Source organism: Megascapheus bottae, chromosome 28 (assembly GCF_031878675.1).
Source record: "Megascapheus bottae isolate mThoBot1 chromosome 28, mThoBot2.hap1, whole genome shotgun sequence".
Taxonomy (NCBI): domain Eukaryota; kingdom Metazoa; phylum Chordata; class Mammalia; order Rodentia; family Geomyidae; genus Megascapheus; species Megascapheus bottae.
The window spans coordinates 3,452,685-3,475,186 of record NC_143536.1 but is presented as its reverse complement, the minus strand read 5'-3'; the positions used below and the strand labels follow the sequence as shown (position 1 = coordinate 3,475,186).

General features: G+C 48.2%; 1 protein-coding gene across 3 annotated transcripts in view; it reads left to right on the top strand.

The window, feature by feature from the left end:
• Positions 1 to 168: 168 nt before the first annotated feature.
• The window catches only part of Cfap251 (cilia and flagella associated protein 251), a 40,335-nt gene continuing 18,001 nt past the window's right edge, over positions 169 to 22,502 (top strand). For all 3 annotated transcript variants that reach the window (XR_016532925.1, XR_016532926.1, XM_090319985.1), the window contains exons 1-12: positions 169 to 258; positions 851 to 1,456; positions 2,900 to 3,340; positions 6,967 to 7,107; positions 9,060 to 9,169; positions 12,278 to 12,389; positions 12,600 to 12,680; positions 14,739 to 14,816; positions 16,395 to 16,445; positions 18,346 to 18,551; positions 20,516 to 20,710; positions 22,126 to 22,376. Coding sequence is in view for 1 of the 3 variants with exons in the window: in XM_090319985.1 (XP_090176111.1) it covers positions 869 to 1,456; positions 2,900 to 3,340; positions 6,967 to 7,107; positions 9,060 to 9,169; positions 12,278 to 12,389; positions 12,600 to 12,680; positions 14,739 to 14,816; positions 16,395 to 16,445; positions 18,346 to 18,551; positions 20,516 to 20,710; positions 22,126 to 22,376 (2,254 nt within the window). In the remaining 2 variants the exon portion in view is untranslated. The remainder of the gene's footprint in view (positions 259 to 850; positions 1,457 to 2,899; positions 3,341 to 6,966; positions 7,108 to 9,059; positions 9,170 to 12,277; positions 12,390 to 12,599; positions 12,681 to 14,738; positions 14,817 to 16,394; positions 16,446 to 18,345; positions 18,552 to 20,515; positions 20,711 to 22,125; positions 22,377 to 22,502) is intronic.

Here is a 22,502-nt window from a genome sequence, read left to right as displayed (position 1 = left end):
CCAGGGCTGGCGGGGCGGGGCAGGACGGCCGCCCGCGGAGGACCCGGCGGGGCCCGCCCAGCAGGGGGCGCGCCGGCCCTGGGCGAGGCACCTGACCGCCCCCGGCCGCGCTTTACGGCTGGCGGCCGGCCGGGCGTCGCGTCGGTTGCCATGGGGACGGAGCTTGGGTAGCAACTGTAACCAGGAGCGCGGAGGCTGAGGTGGCGGCGGCCGGTGGTGGGCTGTGAGGAGGCGGCGGGCGAGCCCGGGAAGCCCAGGGTAAAGGTCGCAAGCCCGGGCGGGGCCCCGGCCTAGAGGGCCTGGCTTTGGGCGGCGCAGGGGTGTCCGGGGGGACCGAGCCCGAGCGCGTCCGCGCCCCCGGCGTGTGCTGGCCTGCTCGCCCGGCCGGCAGGCGCTCGTCGGCGGCGGCTCCCGGGCGGCCCCGGCCCCGGCCCCGGCCCCGGCCCGGCCCGGCCCCTCGCTCCACTTCCGGCTTCCCTCCCTGCGCCGGCTGGAGCAGGAGCTTATTTTAAATGCGTTAAAGACCAGGGGCGCCGGGAGCGGGGCCCGGCGGTACAGCGCCTGCCCAGCATGCTCGGAGACCCGGGTTCGAGTCCTCCGTATCACGTACACGTAGACGTGTACAGAAGCGGTGCTGAGGCTCGAGGGGTGGAGCGCCAGCCTTGAGGAAGCCCGAGCACGGTGCCCAGGCCCACGACTGGCAAGAAGGCACTAAGGGAGAGGGATTCACTTCCTAAGATCCAGGCGAGGCTTCCCCACCAAAGGGCTGGCGGTGCACATCTCATTCGTAGGTTAGTGCACAGGATAGGGAGCAGACCTGCAGCTCACCCTGTGTTCACAATCTCTCTAGCGGACTCTCCAGCGAAGAATGTCGGATGCCGAAGGAAATCTCAAGGACGAGACTGAGACAAGTGGAGAAACGGAGCAAGAAGAGGATCAGAATTTTGAAGATGTAGACAATATGGAACAAAACCCAAAAGATGACATATCAGTAGGGAAAGAATCTCAGGAGGAGGAGGAGGAAATAGGGGAGGAAGGAGAAGAAATGGAAGAAGAGGAGGAGGAGGAAGAAGAGGAGGAGGAAGAAGAGGAGGAGGAAGAAGAAAGAGTTCAGGAAGAACAGATAGAAGAAGAGCAGATAGAAGAGCAGATAGAACAGATAGAAGAGCAAACAGAGGAAGAACAGATGGAAGAAGAGCAGACAGAGAAACAGAAGATAGAGGAACAGCAGACAGAGGAACAGAAGATAGAGGAACAGCAGACAGAGGAACAACAGAGAGAGGATCAGAAGGTAAAGGAACAGCAGATAGAAGAAAAGGAAGCGAGGAGGGAGGAAGAATGGGAGGAAAAGGAAGAAGAGGAGAAAGAGGAAGAAGAAGTCATAGGAGAGCCCCAAGATATCACAAGTTTTCAGGAAGCTTCTGCTAATCTTCTGTACCCTTCAAGCATTTCACCGGTAAGTAGTAATTGCAGTCCAGGTGTACATGGGGAATCATTAATGGCTACTTAGTACATGCCAAATATGATACAAAACTAAATAAGTCGCAATGTATACGACTTCTTGTTATTAGTCCTGGGGCTTGAACTTAGGGCCTGAATGCTATCCCTAAGCTTATTTGCCCAGGACTAGTGTTCTACCATTGTGAGCCACAGGACCACTTCAGGTTTTCTTCTGGTGGTTACTGGAAGATAAGTCTCATGGCCTTTCCTGCCTAGGCTGGCTTTGATCATGATCCTCAGATCTCAGACTTCTGAGTAGCTGTGATTACAGGCGTGAGCCACCAGCACCTTGGCTCTTTTTTCTTTTCTTTTTTTTTTTTTTTTGCCAGTCCTGGGCTTGAGCTCAGGGCCTGAGCACTGTCCTTGGACTTTCTCAAGGCTAGAGCTCTACCGCTTGAGCCTCAGCACCACTTCTGGCTTTTTTCTATATGTGTGGTACCGAGGAATTGAACCCGGGTCTTCGTGCATGCTAGGCAAGCACTCTACCACTAGGCCACACTCCCGGCCCTTTTAGTCTTTTCTTTTTTGTGCAGACACTGGGCCTCAAACTCAGGGCCTCCAGCACTGCTTGGATTTTTTTTTTTCATCATCATCAAAGGCTTTTTTATTGTAATGTATTGGAGTTACAGTTACATTCTTCAGATAGTAGGTGCATTATTTCTCACACATTGATACCCATTCTCACGTTTTGTCCTCATTTCCCTCCTCCCACCCACTGCTTGGATTTTTTTTTTCTCTCTTTTTTTTTTTTTCTTTTGCCAGTCCTGGGGCTTGAACTCAGGGCCTGAGCACTGTCCTTGAGTTTTCTCAAGGCTAGAGCTCTACCACTTGAGGCACAGCACCACCTCTGGCTTTTTCTTTTCTTTTCTTTTCTTTTTAATGTATGTGGCACCGAGGAATTGAACCTGGGTCTTTGTGCATGCTAGGCAAGCACTCTACCACTAGGCTAAACTCCTGGCCCAACTGCTTGGATTTTTTGCTTAAGGCTGGCACTCTGTGGCTTAAGCCATATCTCCACTTCCACAAGAGCAGAAAATAAAGGATGAAATTAACAAAATTTGGAGGAAAGTTCAGGAGGAGGTGTGTCACTAGCTACCTGGCAGGGCAGGCAGAGGTTTCTGGAAATGAGCTTGTATAAGAACAGAATTATTTCCCCCCCCCCCCAGCCTGCTCCCAGGGGAAGAACTCAGTCCTGGTCCAAGAAGTCATTTTGGAGACAACCAGGGCACTTAGAACAATAATTTTGCTGTCAGGGGTCAGTGGGTACCAAATGTCTTAAGTTCCTGTTTGTTATCTGCCCTGGAATTCTCAGATGAGGCTGAGGGTGAGATTGGCTGCTCAGGAGAGATGGGAGCAGTGGAGCAGGAGTTCAGCATCTTTTTTTTTTCCTTTCAAAAAGGATATGGAGAATCCAGAGTTACTGGAGTCACTGACTCCAGGTCAGTCCAGGTCTGACAGAACTGGACGCAGCGAGTTCTCAGACGTGGACTCCCAGTTGGAAAAGATCGAGTCCAGTCAGTTCCCTTATGAGGAAGAGCAGCCCGTGGACTCCGTGGGGGCTTTCTCCCAGAGGTCCTCCCAGAGCCAGTTCCCACAGGGGCCTGAGTGGCAAGCCATGGAAGAAATGCCGGAACAAGAAAGAAGAGTCTCAGAACTGAAGAAGGGAAGGCTGGTGGCAGATTCGGAAGAAGAGAAAACCAAGAGACTGCCCTCCTTCCTCAGTGAGGAGCAAGAAGAAGCATTTCAAGCCAGAGCTGGGATCTCCAAGGATTCGCTGGTGTCTACTTCCACAGAGGACTCTTTGTTTCAAAAGAAAGAAGCCACCAGTGTATACCCCTTGGTGAGTGAAATGTGGCACAGCTCTATTCCCCAGGACTCCAGGAGAGAAAGCATTGGGAAATTGTGAGCACAAGAAGGGAAAGATACTCTTGAAGGCTTTTTTTTTTTAAACTGTCTAAGTTCCGTTAAAAGCTGTGGCTGCTGAGAGATGGAACGTGAACTTGCACTACATCTGGACTCAATAGAGCTGCTTCCCAGGCAGGAAATTCCCCACATAGTTTGACTGTTGCATAGGGTGCTATTTTCTGTGAAAATTCCCTCCTTCCTCCTCTTCCTTTTCCCTCCCTTCCTTCCCTTTGTTTCCCTTTTTTTTTCTTTCTTTTTTTGTCAGTTCTGGGGCTTGAACTCAAGGCCTGAGCACTGTCTTTGGGCTTTTTCCTTAAGGCTAGCGCTCTGCCACTTGAACCACAGCACCACTTTCAGTTTTTCTATGTATGTAGTACTGAGGAATTGAACCCTGGTCTTAGTGCATGCTAGGGAAGCACTCTACCACTAGGCCAAACTCGCGGCCCTTTCTTTTCTTTCTTTTTTTTTTTTTTTTTTGACACTCCTGGGGCTTGAACTCAGGACTTGGACACTGTTCCTGAGCTTTCTTTGCTCAAGGCTAGTACTCTGCCACTTCAGCCATAGCACCAATTCTGGCTCTTTCTGTTTATGTGGTATCAAGGAATGGAACCTAGGGCTTCATGCTTGCTAGGCAAGTACTCTACCATTATAAGCCACAGTCCCAGCCCCTTTTCTGGACCTCCTTTCCTCTCCTTTCTGGCTCCCATATGGTAACACATCCCCTTCATCCTTTTGGCCCCATCTCATCTGTGTGAGTATGTGTGTGTATGCCAGTCGTAGGGCTGAAACTCAGAGTCTAGGTACTGTCCCTGAGCTTTTATACTCAAACTGGCATTCTACCACTTGAGTCATACCTCCACTCTGGCTTTTTGCCAGTTACTTGGAGATGAGAGTCTTCTGAGTCTTCGGGATTACAGGTGGGAGCCCCCTGCATCAGCTTATCTCCTATGCCTTAGCTGAGTCAGTCCATTTGTGAATCAGCCACATCCTGCTGGAAGAGTGACATGTGTGGCAGGCTTGGGGCCACCATGTGAGCTCTGTGCAGTCCCAGGAGTCACCTTCCCTGCCACTGCCAGCATTCCAGGGAGGTGCCATCTGAAAGGCATACAGATATTCATTTTTGCCCAGAGAAGAAAGAGGAGGGACTTTTGGGCTTGGGTGTGTTTGTTGTTGTTGTTCTTTGCTTCTCCCTCCATCTTCCTCTGTCTGACAGTTGTTGTGTAGGGTCTGTCCTCCCTCTACCTGGGGAAGATTGGGAAGAGGTCAATGGAATATGGAGTATCTCACTTTGCCACTAGTGTAGAGTATGCCCTTGTGCCGGAGGCTCGCACTTTTACTGCTAGCTATTCAGAAGGCCAAGATCTGGGGATCACGGTTCAAAGCTGACCTGAGCAGGAAAGTCCCTGAGACTTTGGCAATTTCCAATGAATCACCAAAAAGCCAGAAGTGGAGCTGTGGCTCAACAACAACACAAAAAGCAGAATTTAGTCTGTGGTATCACCTGTGCTCCCTACCCCAGACAAAGGTAACCTTGGAAAACCTGCAGAGCTAAAGATAGTGGTCTGTCAAAGAATGCTTCCTTTTTTTTTTTTTTTGGGCAGTTGTGGGGCTTGAACTCTGGGCCTGGGCCCTTTCCCTGAGCTCTTCAGCTCAAGGCTGCTGCCCTACCCCTTGAGCTACAACCCCACTTCTGGTTTTCTGATGGTTAATTGGCGATAAGTGTCTCACGATCTTTAGTGCCCGGGCTGGCTTTGAACTGGGATCCTCAAATCTCAGCTTTCTGAGTAGCTAGGATTGCAGGCGTGAGCCACCGCACCCGGCAAGAATGCTTCCTTATAACTAATTTGTGTGTGTGTGTGTGTTTTTTTTTTGCCAGTCCTGGCCTTGAACTCAGGGCCTGAGCACTGTCCTTGGACTTTCTCAAGGCTAGAGCTCTACCACTTGAGCCTCAGCACCACTTCCGGCTTTTTTCTATGTATGTGGTACCGAGGAATCGAACCCGGGTCTTCATGCATGCTAGGCAAGCACTTTAACCAGTAGGTCAAACTCCCGGCCCCCCTTATAACTAATTTGTAATGTGGCAAAAGAAGTTTCCCAAATGAACAAAATAATCCATTTCATATTACTAAGTTTCCAAAAGAACAATTTTGTTTGTATAGATCAACTTTGAAGAACTCACCAAGTATTAAACAATTCTGTTCCTAGAAGTTGCAGCTTGGGACAATTATGATTCCATCTTTTTTTTTTTTAAATACTTGAAAGAAATTTTATTGTTTTTTTTTTTTTTTTTTTTTTTGCCAGTCCTGGACTTGAGCTCAGGGCCTTAGCACTGTCCTTGGACTTTCTCAAGGCTAGCACTCTACCACTTGAGCCCCAGCACCATTTCCGGCTTTTGTCTATGTATGTGGTACCAAGGAATCGAACCCAGGTCTTTGTGCATGCTAGGCAAGCACTTTAGCCACTAGGCCAAACTCCCGGCCCTGTTTTTTTTTGTTTTTTTTTTTTTGCCAGTCCTGGGCTTGAGCTCAGGGCCTAAGCACTGTCCTTGGACTTTCTCAAGGCTAGAGCTCTACCACTTAAGCCTTAGCACCACTTCTGGCTTTTTTTGTATGTATGTGGTACCGAGGAATCGAACCCAGGTCTTTGTGCATGCTAGGCAAGCACTTTAACCACTAGGCCAAACTCCCGGCCCCATGATTCCATCTTTTTACCACTCACACCCACACAGTCAGAGGCCTGGAAAAAAAACATCAATGATAGGGACGAGAATGAGGACAGGAGAGGAAGGAGTGGGGGAATTAGGAGAGAGGAGCCTGCCATGTTGTCTGCTGTATCTGTCTTTGGGTTACACTATGGTCTATCTATTTAACTTCATAAATATTTAAAGATTTTTCAGATAGGAGAAAGGAAAAGCCAGATATAATTTGCTAATTACTTTTAGCAAACTCATTACTCACCCACTAGTACTTTGAATACTGCATTTGCCTAAATGGTTCTATTCTATTTATGTAAGTTTTTGTGCCAGTACTGGGCCTGGAATGCCCCTTTGGATTTTTTTTTTTTTTGCCAGTCCTGGGGCTTGAACTCAGGGCCTGGGCACTGTCCTCAGGCTTTCTCAAGGCTAGAGCTCTACCCCTTGAGCCATAGTGCCACTTCTGGCCTTCTCTGTATATTCTGCATATGTGGACCAAGGAATCAAACCCAGGGCTTCATGCATGCTAGACAAGCACTCTACCACTAGGCTACATTCCAGACCATTTTTTTTTCCCTCTAGGCCGATACTCCACCACTTAATCCATACCTCCACTTCTTGCTTATGGTAGTTCACTGGAGATAAGGGTCTCACAGTCTTCCCAGCTGGTTTCGAATCATGATCCTCAGATCTTAGCCCTTGGAGTAGCTAGGATTACAGGCAGGAGCAGGCAGCCTGGGCCAGAACTTTCTTTACATGCCTTCTCTTTATGGCTTCATTGATGCGGCATTCCTCTGGTTGTTGGGAGGCTGGGCTCCCAGCTCTGGGCTCAGCTCACAGGTTTTGCTGGTTTTGCCTTGGTCTTCCAGACCCTGACCTGGTCATATGGGTGGAACAGCTTCCTCCCTGTCCTGTACCTCCGAGATGAGAACCATCGAGTGCTTCTGTATGTTTGTGGGCATACCGCCATCCTCTTCAATGTCTTCTGCAATTCTCAGCACCACCTTCAGGTACGCAGCCAGGGCCCTGCATGCTGAGGGTGGTGTCTATATAGGCATTGGTTTTGCAATTGGAGGCTGACTGCATTGTAATGAGCCATACCATCTGCTTCTCCTTTGAACTACTCCAAATCCTGCCTCTGGTAACAGTGTTTCACATGCCAGTGCATGCTACATTTCTGAGCACAAGGATGTGAAACAGCTAGGTACTGTAAGAGCACATTCCTATAATCCCAGCACTAGGGAAATAGAGGCAGGAGGATCATGAGTTTGAGGCCAACCTGGACTCATAAACCAAAAAAACCCCATCCCAAATAAGCACAAAGAATCTGAAACATCTGTTATATGCTTCTATAAAAATGTGGACCCCAAGGGCTGGGAGTTTGGCCTAGTGGTTAAAGTGCTTGCCTAGCATGCACGAAGACCCGGGTTCAATTCCTCGGTACCACATACATAGAAAAAAGCCAGAAGTGGTGCTGAGGCTCAAGTGGTAGAGCTCTAGCCTTGAGAAAGCCCAAGGATAGTGCTCAGTCCCTGAGCTCAAGCCCAGGACTGGCAATTAAAAAAAACAAATGTGGACCCCGGGCGCGGTGGCTCACACCTATAATCCTATAGCTACTCAGGAGGCTGAGATCTGAGTATCCAGGTTCAAAGCCAGCCCAGGCACAAAAGGACCTGAGACTCTTTTCTCCAATTAACCCTTAGAAAACGGGAAGTGGGGCTTGGCTCAAAGGTAGGGCAGTAGCCTTGAGCTGAAGAGCACTGGGACAACTCCCAGGCCTAGAGATATGGCAGTAGCCTTGAACTGAAGAGCTCAGGGACAGCACCCCGGCCAAATTCAAACCCCATTCCCCACAATAAAAAAAGCAAAAACGAAAAAGAAAACAAAATGTGGACAAGCCAGGGCACTGTGGCTCAATCCTGTAATCCTAGCTGCTCAGCAGGATGTGATCTGAGGATCTGAGGATTGAGATTCAAAGCTAGCCCAGGGCACTAAAGACTGTGAGACTCATCCCTGATTAACTACTAGAAAAACTGAAAGTGGAGCCATCCTACAGGAGTAGGGTGGTAGCCTTGAGCTGAAGAGCTCAGGGACAGCTCCCAGGCCCAGAGTTGAAGCCCCACAACTGACCCCTTCCCCCCCACTTAAAAAAAATGTGGATATATGGGACTGGGAGTTTGGCCTGGTGGTAGAGTGCTTGCCTCGCACGCAGGAAGACCCAGATTCCATTCTTCGGTACCATATGCATAGAAAAAGCCGGAAGTGGTCTGTGGCTCAAGTGGTAGAGCTCTAGCCTTGAGAAAACCCAAGGTCAGTCCCCAGGCTTTGAGTTCAAGCTCCAGAACTGGCAAACAAAAACATGGATACAGAGGACTGGGAGTGTGGCTTAGTGGTAGAGTGCTTGTCCAGCATGCATGCAGCCCCAGGCTCAATTGCACAGAAAAGCTGGAATTGGTGCTGCAGCTTAACTAGTAGAGTGCTAGCCTTGAGCGTAGAGAGGCTCAGGGACAGTGCCCAGGCCCTGAGTTCCAGGACTGGTATAAGATTGTGGGCACTCCTGTGCATGTATGCGCAGCAGTTCAGCATGCAGCCTTGAGCACAGGGCTAACAGCAGGGGGTAGGAACCTGCTGAAGGCAGCTTGCATGGGCAGCAGCCCAAGGGTGGACCAAATGTGGCCTGAGCCCCACCATACCAGGTCAGTGGCCAGGAACATGTCGCCATGTTTTATCCCAAGCACAAAGTTCATATTACCAGTCTGTAGTCCTGCAGGAGCTGCTGATCTAGCACAGACTCAGACATCAGCCGAGGGGCTACGAGGAAATGTCACAGTAACAGGGAGAGAGCGGGGCCTTACTTCCGATGGGGTGGGCTGTCCTCTTGCTCACAGTGTTCTCTGTGCTGAAGGCCACAGGGACACAGGCCTTCCCTGGAGGTTTCAGTGTTTCTTCTTCCTCTCCCCAGGGCCACTCCAATATCATCTCCTGCCTGTGCGTCAGTGAGGACCGGCGCTGGATCGCCACAGCAGACAAGGGGCCAGGCTGCCTCATCATCATATGGGATTCCTTCTCAGGGTAGGCGGGGTACAGCCGTGTCTCCCTCGTGTCTGTGGCCTGTTGGCCACGGGACTAAGCACGGGCATACTGCTGAGTCTCCAGTCTTGGTTTGTTGTGAGTTGAGGCCACACAGACTGGGCTGAGGGAGGCTGATGCCCTGTAACCCAGCTCATGGAAGTTCAAGGCCCAACCAGAGGCCGCTTGGTCTCTTACAATGCGAAACTCTTACTTTTACAAGGTCAGATTGATCAAGCCCCCCCTCTTCATGTGTTTTGTTTTCATTTTTGTTTTACCCGTCGTGGGGCTTGAGCCCAGGGCCTGGGCACTGTCTGTGGACACTTTTTGCTCAAGGCTATCGCTCTGCCACTTGAGCGGCAGCACCACTTCCGGCTTTTTCTATGTGTGTGGTACGGAGGAACGGAACCAGGGCTCTGTGCATGCGAGGAGAGCACTCCACCACTAGGCCACACTCCCGGGCCAGGTTCTTCACGTTTACCACTAGGTACTTCCTCCACTCTAGTTCTCCACACCTAGTCTCCCAGCTGTTGGTATAATCCTCCCCTCCCAACCCCATCCCAGGACTGGACTTGAACTCAGGGCCTCATGTTGTGATGTTTTACTACTTAGAGGTTAAAAAAAAATCTCCTGAGTGTGTCTGTTTAGAACTGCTTCAAACCATGATCTTCAGCTCTTAGCCTCCTGAGTAGCTATGGTATAGGCGTGGATCACCAGCCAGACACAAGTTGAGAATTCTCCCACCTACCCTTTGTTTCCTGTTTCAGCCTTCTGAAAGCTAGGAATACAGCTGGGTCATAGACGCCCAGTCCTTTCTTTTTTGTTGTTTTGTTTTTGTTTTTGGTACCAGCCCACAAGAAGCACGAACTTTCTGTTTATGTGGTACTGAGGAATCGAACCCAGGGTTTCATGCATGCTAGGCAAGCGCTCTGCCACTAGGCCACATTCCCAGTCCCATTAACTCTTCTTTTGAAGCATTTTAAACTGCATTTAGAAATATTCAGTTTCATTTTAAGTTGTTTTTTAGCAGTCTAATTAGTAAACAGATTCTCTGCAAGTACTTAGGTAATTCCTATAAACCTAGTAAATGGTAAATTTTAACTTTTCTTAAGTGCTCTAATATTGTTTATAAATGTAATATGATTTCAATGTTGAATTACAAGTCTAAATCAACTTATTTTAAATTAGAATCACAAATCTAATCGGTTAGAGACGTTGGTATATCAAGTCCTCTTAATATTATTTCCTTACCATACAAATGTTAATGGTACAGAGCTGGCTGACCTAATTGTCTCTGTGTTTAATTCTAAATATCTCAGGGCTCAATTCTCCATTGTGTCATTTCCCAGCAACTTGAGGGCCGCCTTCCAAGTGCATTTTGGGAGTTGTTTCTCATTGAGGCAAAGTTTCTCAGATGACAGAGAACCACAGTATCCCTCAGCTGGGGCACAGACATGGCTCCAGCCCACGGGGCACTGTGACCCTTTCACAGGGGCATGTATGTGCTCACTGGAACAAGGAGTCCACATCAGAAACCAGTGGGCGCACACACAGCCCATTCTCAGACCCAGCGGGCCCTGGCCCACACCGCAGCTTGCTGCCCTCACTCCTGGGTTTTCTTTTATTTACATTCTTTGTCTCTCTTAGGTATTTCAATGTCATATCTCATTCTATATAAATATTTGAGCTCTTTGTTTCTTTTTCTGTTTTTGCTAGTCCTGGGGCCTGAACTCAGGAATGGGCACTATCTTTGGACACTTTTTTGCTCAAATAGGACTCTGCTACTTGAGCCACAGTACCACTTTCAGCTTTTTCTGTGTATGTGGTACCAAGGAATTGAACCCAGGGCTTCGCGTGTGCGAGGCGAGCACTCTACCACTAGGCTATGCTCCTTGCTCCCCCCCCTTTTTTTTTTCTCTCCGGTCCTGGCGCTTGGTTTAGGGCTTGGTCCTGAGCTTTTCTCTGTCCTCCAGCTTTTTTCATTCCAGGCTAGCATTCTCTACCACTTGGAGCCACAGTGCTAATTCCAGCTATCTAGTGGTTGATTGGAGGGAGGTAAGAGTTTCACAAACTTTTCTACCCGGACTGGCTTTGAACTACAATCCTCAGATCTCAGCCTCCAGAGTAGCTAGAATTATACGTGTGAGACACTGGCACCTACTTAGCTTGTGTGTGTGTGTGTGTGTGCATGCACATGCGTGTGTTGGTACTGGGACTGTAGCTCATGGCTGGGGCATTGTCAGCTCCACCCTTCCTGCCTGGCTGGGTTGCAGATTGGCCTCAGGAGTGAACGCAGGACATGGGCTCGTGAGGAGAGAAGACAGCACTCTGATATCTGCCCTGACACAGGCTTGTTATCATCGAACGAAGTTCACTCAATAGTAACTTGTGCCATTTGAATGGCACTGATGGTCTGCATTTTGTCCACTTGCGGTATGCAACCATTACCTTCCAAGTGTTTACCCCAAAAGAGGCCGTGACCCCTTAGCAGTCACTGCTGCTCCTCCCTCCCGGAGCCTCCATCTCCTTTGTTTCTGAATGTGCTGCTGGAGACATTTGTTCCAGCAGAGCTGTATTGTATATGGCCTTGTGTTTGGCCCAGGTTGCTAATGTCACGTGATCAAGGCTCCAAATCAGAACTGTACTGCTTTGTGTGCCATAGTAGGAACTAGTGTTTAAATGAGTTAAACAGCGTTCTCAGCTGGGTGTGGGTGGCTCACACATGTAATCTTAGCTACTCAGGAGGCTAAGATATGAGGATTGTGGTTCAAAGCCAGCCAGAGCACAAAAGACCATGAGACTCTTATCCCCAGTTAACCACCAGAAAACCAGAAGTAGTGCTGTGGCTGAATGTGGTAGAGTGTTAGCCTTGAGCTGAAGAGCTCAGGGACAGTGCCCAGACCCAGAGTTCAAGCCCTACAACCAACACCAAAGCAAAACCAAAAAACCAGTAAGTGTTCTTGTAGGTTACTAATGAATAATTATGCATACTTCTTCATATTCTATTGTATGGCTAGAGTGTGTGTGTGGGGGGGTCTGGGAAGGTTGGAGCTGAGCTCAGGGAGCCACAGAGTCCCCTATAGTGTTATCCCTCCATGTCTTGTTTGACAGAATCCCTGTGCACACTATATTTGACAGCTGCCCTGAAGGTAATGGGATAAGAACCATAGCCATCACCCGCGATGCCAAGTATCTGGCAACCATCTCTGATGCTGAATTCCAGGTAGAGAGCCAGGTGTCCAGCAGGTGACCTGGTTTCGGGGCTCTCTGCTGACCAGATACCACAGCGCACAGGCAGAGCTTCTATGCTGAGGCTTGGCTGTGGCCCTTGGCTTGGTTATCTGAGGTTGCGGGGTGGCCCCCAGAGGCAGGCATGGGTCCCTTCAGATACCGCTCTCAGCCTCTCATGGCACTCGCCGTGTCTGCTCTGTAGCAAGTGTGCATCTGGAGATGGACGCTGGCCGTGGACAAGCCGGCCTGCTCCCTGGAGCTGCCCAAAGAATACGGTTTTCAGGTGAGTCCAGCATGACGCTACCAATATCCACCTGAAGGCCCAGGTGAGATTGTGCCTTTTGTTTTCATGGGGGTTTTGCTTGTGGTACAGTGTGGAGTTTTACTATGTCCCCTCACACCCCCCACCCTGGCCAGTCTTGGAACACAGGGCCTTGTGTTGGTGAGGCAGACATTCTGTCACTTGAGCCACACCCCAGCCCTTTTTGCTTTTGTTCTTTTTCAAATAGGGTCTTGTTCTCTGTCCAGAATGGTATGGACCACTGTCCTATTTACATTCTCCAGTAGCTGAGATGACAGGCACCACCTTTTTTTTTTTTTTTTTCCAGTCGCTAGGGTTTGAACTCAGGGTCTGGGCACTGTCCTGCATCTTTCTCAAGGCTAGCGCTTTGCCATGTGCACCACAACTTTTTTTGGTAGGTAATTGGAGATGATTCTCATGGACTTTCCTGCCTGGGCTGGCTTTGAACCATGATCCTCAAATCTCAGCCTCCTGAGTAGCTAGGATTACAGGTGTACAGGTGTAAGCTCCCGGCATCTGGCTGTTTTATTTTTATTTATTTTATTTTATTTATTTATTTTTTTTGCCTGTCCTGGGCTTGAGCTCAGGGCCTGAGCACTATTCTTGGACTTTCTCAAGGCTAGAGCTCTACCACTTGAGCCTCAGCACCACTTCTGGCTTTTTTTTTTTTTTTTCTGTGTATGTGGTAGTGAGGAATCGAACCCCGGTCTTCGTGCATGCTAGGCAAGCACTCTACCACTAGGCCAAACTCCCGGCCCCTATTTTTATTTTTTTATCGCCGGGGTAATGTATAGAGAGGTTACAGTTACATTCGTCAGGTAGTAGGTGCATTACTTCTCGCACATTGATGCCCCTTCTCATGTTTTTGTCCCCGTTTCCCTCCTTCCATCCCCCCCCAGGAACTGGCCCCTTGGTGGTCCTAGGGGGTAGCACTGTGGTTTCTGCGTTTCACATTGTCCTCAGTGAAGTTACTGCAGAGTGATCTTCAGGGCTCTCCATTTGCCACCACAGCAGGAGCTGGGGTCGCCCTCACGTCATCCTTTCATCCCCACACACTTTAGAACACCATCAGTTCCGGGAATGAGCCCTCAGCAGGCTTTGTTCAGAAGGACACAGGATCAGGGTGGCCACTGGGGAGCTCCACAGTGGAGCTCAGGCTGAGTGTGTGCGCAGCCACGAGAGGCCTGAGGCAAGGCTCAAAACAGTGACTGCTGAGCACTTGTTTTCCCCAGCTTGCTTCATTGTATAGATGGTGAATTCTAATAACTAGAACTTGAAAACAGAGCACATTTTACAGTATTTACGGTAAGAACACTTTTGCTTAAATGATATATTTTTTTTTTTTTTTTGCCAGTCCTGGGCTTGAGCTCAGGGCCTGAGCACTGTCCTTGGACTTTCTCAAGGCTAGAGCTCTACCACTTGAGCCTCAGCCCCACTTCCGGCTTTTTGCCATGTATGTGGTACCAAGGAATCGAACCCGGGTCTTCGTGCATGCTAGGCAAGCACTCTACCACTAGGCCAAACTCCCAGCCCTTAAATGATATTTTTATGGTTACTGAATGTTAGCTCTTTTCTGTTTTATATGCATACTCAACGTATCTATCCATTATTTATTTATTTGCATTGGTTATATTTGGTTACATAGAGATTTCATTGTTACATTTCCACATACATCTAAAATATCATCGTTCTCTCCCCCACCTATTGCTTTCCTTTTCCTCTTTCTCTCTGTTGTTTGTTTATTTATTTTGCCAGTCCTGGGACTTGAACTTAGGGCCTGAGCACTGTCCTTGTATTTTCTCAAGGCTAGAGCTCTGCCACTTGAGCCACAGCACCACCTCCAGTTTTTTTTATGTCTGCGGTACCGAGGAATCGAACCCAGGTCTTCGTGCATGCTAGGCAAGCACTCTACCACTAGGCCACACTCCTGGGCCCTGTTATTTATTTTTAATTAAAATGGTTATTTAATTTTAATGCTTGACAGAACCAAAGAGAAACAGAAGAGTTATTATTAGTTAATTTTTACATTTTATATTTCAGAACCACCTTATTTTCAATCCAGCAAACAACAGGGAACTGGTGAGCAACAGCCGAACACAAGCCATATATTACTTGTGGGTGAGTAGAAATACCTTAATTTGTTTTGGAGATGGGCACAAGAAAATGTTATCCCTTTGAGTGCAGATTAGAGTAAGATAGTAACTATTTAAGTTGCAATGAATACATATAAAATGTTTTGATTTAATTATGGTATTTGATACTAGTCCCATTGAAATTCAGCATATTAAATCAAGCATAATTAAATTTCCTTTAATTTTTGTAAGGTAATGAGGCAAATATTTATTTGAAAGCATTTAATAGGTCTATATTTATTTGAAAGCATTTAATAGGTCTGAAAGGTAGACCTTAGACTCTATTCCTCTTCAGGAAGGGGCCATTAATACCAATAGAGGACGGGGTAAGAATGGAGACATACGTGAGGGCTGGGAACGTGGCTGGGTGGTAGAGTGCATGCTCAGCATGCATGAGGCCCTAGGTTGGTTCCTCAGTACCACATAAACAAAAAATAAGTACAGAAAATTAATTAAAAAAGAAAAAAGGGGCCGGACACGGTTCACACCTGTAATTCAAGCTGCTGAGGAGACTGAGATCTGAGGATCATGGTTCAGAGCCAGCCTGGGCACTGTAGACCTAACAACCATGAGACTCTTATCTCCAAATTAACCACTGAAAACTGGAAATGGTGCTATGGCTCAAGGGGTAGGGTGGTAGCCTTGAGCTGAAGAGTTCAGGGACAGGACCCAGGCCTAGAGTCCAAGCCCCACAACCATCACCACTATCACCACCAACAACAACAAAAAATGGAAAAAAGGGTCTGGGAATGTGGGTTAGTGGTAGAGTGTTTGCCTAGCATACATGAAGCCCTGGGTTCTATTCCTCAATACCACATGCAGAGAAGAGGCTGGAGGTGGCTCAAGTGGTAGAGCACCAGGGTTGAGCAAAAGAAGCTCAGGGACAGTGCACAGGCCCTGAGTTCAAGCCCCAGGATTAGCAAAAAAGGAAAAAAAAAAAGATGTGAAGTTAAATAGAGTTTCCACCAGCCTCAATGTTTCCTCAGTATATCCTAAAATCACAGGACAGACACCCACACAAGCATTCATTGTGATGACACTGGGTTCCCTGTTACTCTTCTGCCCAGGCTGGCTTTGAACTGGGATACTTTGATTTTAGCCTCCTGAGTAGCAAGGATTACAGGCTTGAGCCACTGACTCCCAGCTTTAAAGCCTTATTAATAGAGAGTTAAAGTTTCAATTGAGTATCACTTAAAGGTCACCTTTGAATTGGCAATAAAGTATGTGTTTGTACCTGATGAATGTAACTGTAACCCCTCTATATGTTACCCCAACAATAAAATACAATAAATAAATAATGTGTTGGCTTTTTTATTTTTATTTTTTTTTTGCCAGGCTGGGGATTGAACTCAGGGTTGGGCAACTGTCCCTGAGCATGCCAGGCAAGCCCTCTGCCACTGAGCCACACTCCCTGTCCCTTGGCTTTTTTTCTGAAACGCAGCAGGGTGTTACGTCCTCACCTGGTCTAAACTTGTTTAATTTTGATTTTGCTATTATGTAGTTCCTGTTTTGGAAATCCATATGCTTTTTTAAAATAATGTGCCTTTTTTCTGTTCTTTGTCAGCTAGAACAAAAAAATATGCTTGTTCACAGTGCTCCACTTTTAACAGAAAAAGTGAGTACTGCCGGTTGCATTTTTATACCTAAGCTTGTGTGGAGAACAGACGTGTGTGTATGTGCTTGGTTGTGCTGAACAGTGCTCTGTGTGTTTTCATGTTAATCCATTGGGAAGTTATTGGAACATCTTCCCTCGGGTCATGGTTTAAAGTAGTGTAGGTGGAGTGTGGACATGTCTTTATGAGATCACTCAGTTCAGAGTGATCAAAGAATGCTCAGGAACGGGCCGGGGGCAGGGGCCACAGCTTTTCATTCTCCTGCTTGTTCAGTCTCCCTGGTCTCAAGATGCTCATAGAATTTGCTCTCCAAGAGCACATAAGAGTTTTCTTGCTTCCATTCTGCTGCTGCTGCTGCTGCTGCTGTGTGTGTGTGTGTGTGTGTGTGTGTGTGTGTGTGTGTGTGTGTGTGTATGTCCGTCTGTCTGTCTATACCAGGGCTACAACTCCAGGCCTAGTTTCTCTCTCTCTGTCTCTGTCTCTGTCTCTGTCTCTGTCTCTCTCTCTCTCTTTCTCTCTGTCTCTCCTCTTCCACTCAAAGCTGATACTCTACATTGAAGCCATGTCTCAGCTTCTAGTTTCTTTGGTTGATTAAGTGGAGAGAAGAGCCTCACAGATTTACCTGCCAGGGTTGGCTTTGAGATTTGATCCTTACATTGCAGCCCAGCCTGAGCCTAGGGTCCTTAGACCCTAGCCTGTAGCTAGGATTTTAGGTGTGAGCCATCATTGTTAACCCATGACCTTATTTTTTGTGTATGTTTCTGCTTAAAGAGACCATATTCAACATATAACATGGAGTTATTTGAAGTATGTCGTAGAGGGGTTGGTATTGGAGATTTAATCCAGGACCTAGGGCTAGCTAGGCAAGTACTCTGTCCCAGAACTACACCCCCAGCCTGCTGTGATTTACTAACCCAGGGCTCATGAGCCACGGCACCATGAACTCCCAGGCAGTGTGGCGCTGGAGTCCTTTAAGACTGATGGCCAAGGTCAGAAGATAGAACCTCAGCCGGGTGCAGTGGCTCATACCTGTAATCCTAGCTACTCAGGAGGCTGAGATCTGAGGATCAAGGTTCAAAGCCAGCCCTGGCACTAAAGAACATGAGACTCTTACCTCCAATTAATCACTAGAAAATGAGAAGTGGGGCTGTAGTTCAGGAGTAGGGTGGTAGCCTTGAGCTGAAGAGCTCAGGGACAGCACCCAGGCCCAGGGGTAGGATGGTAGCCTTGAGCTGAAGAGCTCAGGGACAGCACCCAGGCCCAGGGGTAGGATGGTAGCCTTGAGCTGAAGAGCTCAGGGATAGTGTCCAGGCCCAGAGTTCAAGCCCCATGACCCATAAAAAAAAAAAAAAGAAGGCCCGGGAGTTTGGCCTAGTGGTTAAAGTGCTTGCCTAGCATGCATGAAGACCCGGGTTCGATTCCTCGGTACCACATACATAGAAAAAAGCCGGAAGTGGTGCTGGGGCTCAAGTGGTAGAGCTCTAGCCTTGAGAAAGTCCAAGGACAGTGCTCAGGCCCTGAGCTCAAGCCCAGGACTGGCAAAAAAAAAAAAAAAAAAAAAAAAAAAAAGAAGAAGAAGAAGAAGAAGACAGTCTTGTCCCTCCAGAGAACAAGGCTCCTGATCTACACAGGCACATATCTGCAAAGGGCTCTACCGTCCATGACTTTAGACAGCCCAACAAGGAGATCAGTTCGCAGACACAAAGGTAGAAATAATAAAGTGTCTGATAAGCCAGGGGCCAGTGGCTCACATCTGTAATCCTAGCCACACAGGTGGCTGAGATCTGAGGATGTGGGTTTGAAGCCAGGCAGGGGTAGACAAACCCACAAGCATCTTGTTGTTGTCTCTGATGTTATTTCTATTGCATGGTAACTGGTGCATACCCCATCTTTGACACATAGACATTCAACAAGCTTGTGGGGAAGTTCAGCCAGTCTGTCTTCCACCTGAGCCAGATGCAGATCCTGTCCGCCACGCTGGAGGGCAAGCTGGTGGTGTGGGACATCCAGCACCCGCACCTGCCCACCTCCAGCCTGCCTAACCTCAAGCCCTGCAAGCTGGTCCACCTGCAGAAGGAGGGCATCACGGTACTTACCACGGTGGACAGGTAAGGAGCTGACCGGAAGGGAGCTTCCTCTGAGTGAGCAGGCGAGCGCAACACGCCTTCTGTCCACACGTTTGTACATGAGTGGAATGCTTCTGGGGAGGAGTGTCATCATCTGGGCACCTCGCTTGCCTCTGGGAAGAGCTGAGAGCATGAGTGCTTGTACGGGTGGATTTATTCTTTATATAGTCCCATTTATATGCCTATTTAAGCTCTGGGCATGCATTATGTTTAAAAAATCCCCTTGTGTTGATGAAACAAAGTAACTGATTTATTTTTCTTCTGTGATACTTTGTATTCTTCTAATGGTTTTTGTACCCTCTCTCCCCAATTTAACTTCAAGAAAATAATTCAGATAACTATATTGTTTGGTCTGCCTGAAACAAAAAAACAACACACCTTATCTAAAGATGAAATATATCAGGTCCTTTGTGGAGGAGGGTTGAAACAGGATCTTGCTATGTAGTCCAGGCTGGCCTTGAAGTGTGATCTGCTTTATTCAGCTTCCCTTGTGCTGGGGTTACAGGCAGGTATCACTACCAGAAGTCCTTTTAATTTTGAGAGGTTGTGAGGGCTTGGACGAGCATAAAAACAGTGATGGAACCTATTTTATTGCATCTCAGCTGGTGACCTTGAGCAAAAGATCTAACTTTGCAGAGCCTACATTTCTCCATCTGAAAAATGGGTATAACACTCTGCTCTCAGATTTTACGAGACAAGGCAAGTAAAACCATGCACTGCCTGGCACATGGAGCTGACATTGGTGTGCCAGAGAAGTTTCCGGATGTATTGAGGACATAACTATAGGCAAGACCTGCCTCTATGATTAGAGTCACATCCCATCTGCTTTCAATGGGCCTGTTACCTTTCATTTGTTTTGTTTTGTTTTTTTCATTCCTTTGTTGGTCCTGAGGCTGAAAATCAGGAGTAGAGCCCAGTAAAGACCAGGCCTGGATTCCCGTCACCCCATGTTAAATAAAACCCAGCCAGCACGTGCGAGCCTTCAGAGGAGCAGGCCCCTTAGGGACACTTGACTGCCAGGTGCCGTGGCTCACGCCTCTAATCCTGGTTACTCAGGAGTCTGAGACCTGAGGGTCGCCATTCAAAACCAGCCCAGGCAGAAAAGTCCCTGTGAAACTCTTATCTCCAATGAACTACCAGAAAACTGGAAGTAGAGCCGTGGCTCAAAGTGGTGGAGTGATAACCTTGAATAAAAGAGCTCAGTGACAGTGCCCAGGCCTTGAGTTCAAGCCCTATGACCTACAGAAAACAAAACAAAAAAACAACAAAAAACCATTTGACCAGCTTTGCCCCCTCTGTCCAGCAGAGGGCAGTAAAAGAGGCTCTAGCTAATTACTCAGTCCACCTGCCTTGCTTGTTAATCAGAAAGCTCATTTAATCACTCCGCATAGTATATAAGAAAATTCCCCTGCTCCTCCCCCACCTCTGATTAGAATTATGTGAGAGTCTTTAAGGGAAAAAGAAGTAACAACAGGCCCGTTGGGGTGGATCAGGTGACTGGAAATAAAAGTCATTTTGTCACGCTGCACTGCCTGGGTGTAATGGCCAGACAGGGTTTTCCAGTCCTCTCACAGCAGCGCCTTCCTCCAAAGGAGGCCCGGGGCCAGCCATGTGCTTTAGAGGCAGCTTGATGGACTCTCCCCTCTGTCTTGGAGCCTGCCCTGTGCAGTCCGGCCTTCTGGCCCTGGAGCGCTGTCCGTGTACGCAGGTCCCGTGGCATAGCCGGGATATACTTTAGACTGAGAGTAGTCCTGGTTTCTCAGGGCCTCTGGGTTGTTCATGTCTGTATCTGGCAACCCCAGGCTTGAAAGCAAGTTTCCCGATTTCTTTGCACATTGGTTTCCTAGATGTGACCCAGGGCAACAGGAAAGCCAGCGACATGGCGCCAGATGACAGTGCTCCCCGCTCCCACCTCCCTCTGCCTAACACACATGTCACTCCTCCAGCTACATCGTCACTGGCGACATCAAGGGGAACATCAAGTTCTACGATCACACACTGTCTGTGGTCAACTGGTACAGCAAACTCAAGCTGAGTGCCATCAGGGGCCTGTCCTTCTCCAAGACCCCGCCCAAGCCTCCCACAGACACATCTGACCTCCCCACCGACTGCACCTTAAAAGGTGACCTGTTTGTTGTCAGGTGAGTTGTGAATGAGTCCCGTCACTTGTTTGCCTAGCAAGTGCACAGTGGTGTGCTTGCCCCTGGGGTGTGGAGTTGAGGGAACAGCCTTCTAAACTGCCTTCTAGTCAGTTCTTTACCTGCCTGTGGATGATTCAAATCACTATTGGATTAAAAAAAATGTTTACAGGCATATGAACTTAGGGGTCTCATGTTCTCGCTGAGCTTTTAGGGGTCGGGTTAGGGTTATAGTAAGTGTTTTGGTTAGGGTTAGGGTTCTGATTGGGGTTCCACTCAAGGCTGGTGCTCTGCCACTTAAGCCACAGCTCCACTTCTGGCTTTTTGATGGTTCATTGGAGATAAGAGACTCATGGACTTTGCTGCCTGGCTTGGCTTTGAACTGCACCCCTTAGATCAGGGCCTTCTGAGCACCAGTGCCTGGCTTATGGATCATTTCCAAAACCTAGTGTTGTTTTACTATTCAGAATTTCAGGGCCGGGAGTTTGGCCTAGTGGTTAAAGTGCTTGCCTAGCATGCATGAAGACCCGGGTTCGATTCCTCGGTACCACATACATAGAAAAAAGCTGGAAGTGGTGCTGAGGCTCAAGTAGTAGAGCTCTAGCCTTGAGAAAGTCCAAGGACAGTGCTCAGGCCCTGAGCTCGAGCCCAAGACTGGTGGAAAAAAAAAAAAAAAAGAATTTCAGAGCTGGGTACTGGTGGCTCATGTCTATTATCCTAGCTACTCAGGAGGCTAAGATCTGAGGATAACATTTCAAAACCAGCTTGGGTAGGAAAGTCTAGGAGACTCTTATCTCCAACAAACTACTCAGAAATGGCTGGAAGTGGCCCTGTGGCTCAAGTGGCACACCACTAGCCTTGACCAGAAGAAGCTCAAGCCCTAAGTTCCCCAGGACCAGTAGGGGAGAAAGGTATCTTGAGTGACTTGACCCTGGCCTGTCCTCACCCTGAGCTCTCTTCTCTGTTGAACCTCGGAGTCCTTGGCCGAGCACTTCATACTAGATTAAACCTGTCCTAACCACTGAGGTTAAAAGCATTGGATAATGAACAGTCATAACATTTCAAGACCGAATTATCTGTGAGTCTGCTTAATTACCCTTGCAGTCTTTACAGGCGCATCTGTATGTGTGCACCCAACTCCATATTTGCATACACAAATGAGTATTTGCATGTGCAGATTAGCTCATTGTACAGTGGACTGTCCATCTGCATACTTAATGACTCAATTTACATGTGGAAAAGTAGACTTTGTTCACTCACAAATAGAGGCTGTTGGGTGTTGCCAGTATATTTTTGGAAACGTTGGGTTAATAATGTCAGTAAATTATAGACCACAGAGGCGTGTTGCGTGCGATTAGACCAGAATGGCTGCGAGCCCCGGTCCCCGACACACTGTTCATCCTCTCCTTGGCAAGCAGGAATTTCATCATTGCCACGTGGGATGCCACTGTGTACCACTTAACAGTAGAGGGCACCAAGCTGGAGAAACTCTTTGTAGAGCCCAAGGATGCCATTTACGCCATCGCCTGCCACCCGTACCAGCCTCTCCTTGCCATAGGCAGTACCTGTGGCATTATCAAAATGTGGGATTACGAGAAGAAGAAGTACCTTTTCAGCAGGGTCTTTGAGAAGGGGCTTGGCGTCCAGAGTCTGACCTACAACCCGGAAGGTATTTCTACACAAGGGGCTGTGCTCTTGCCTGGCTCTGCTCCTGCAGGTCCCCTCACCCCCAGGGTCCTTCTCTCAAGACCCCACCACAACCCGGGCTTCTTCCTCAGGTTCCACCTTTCGTTCC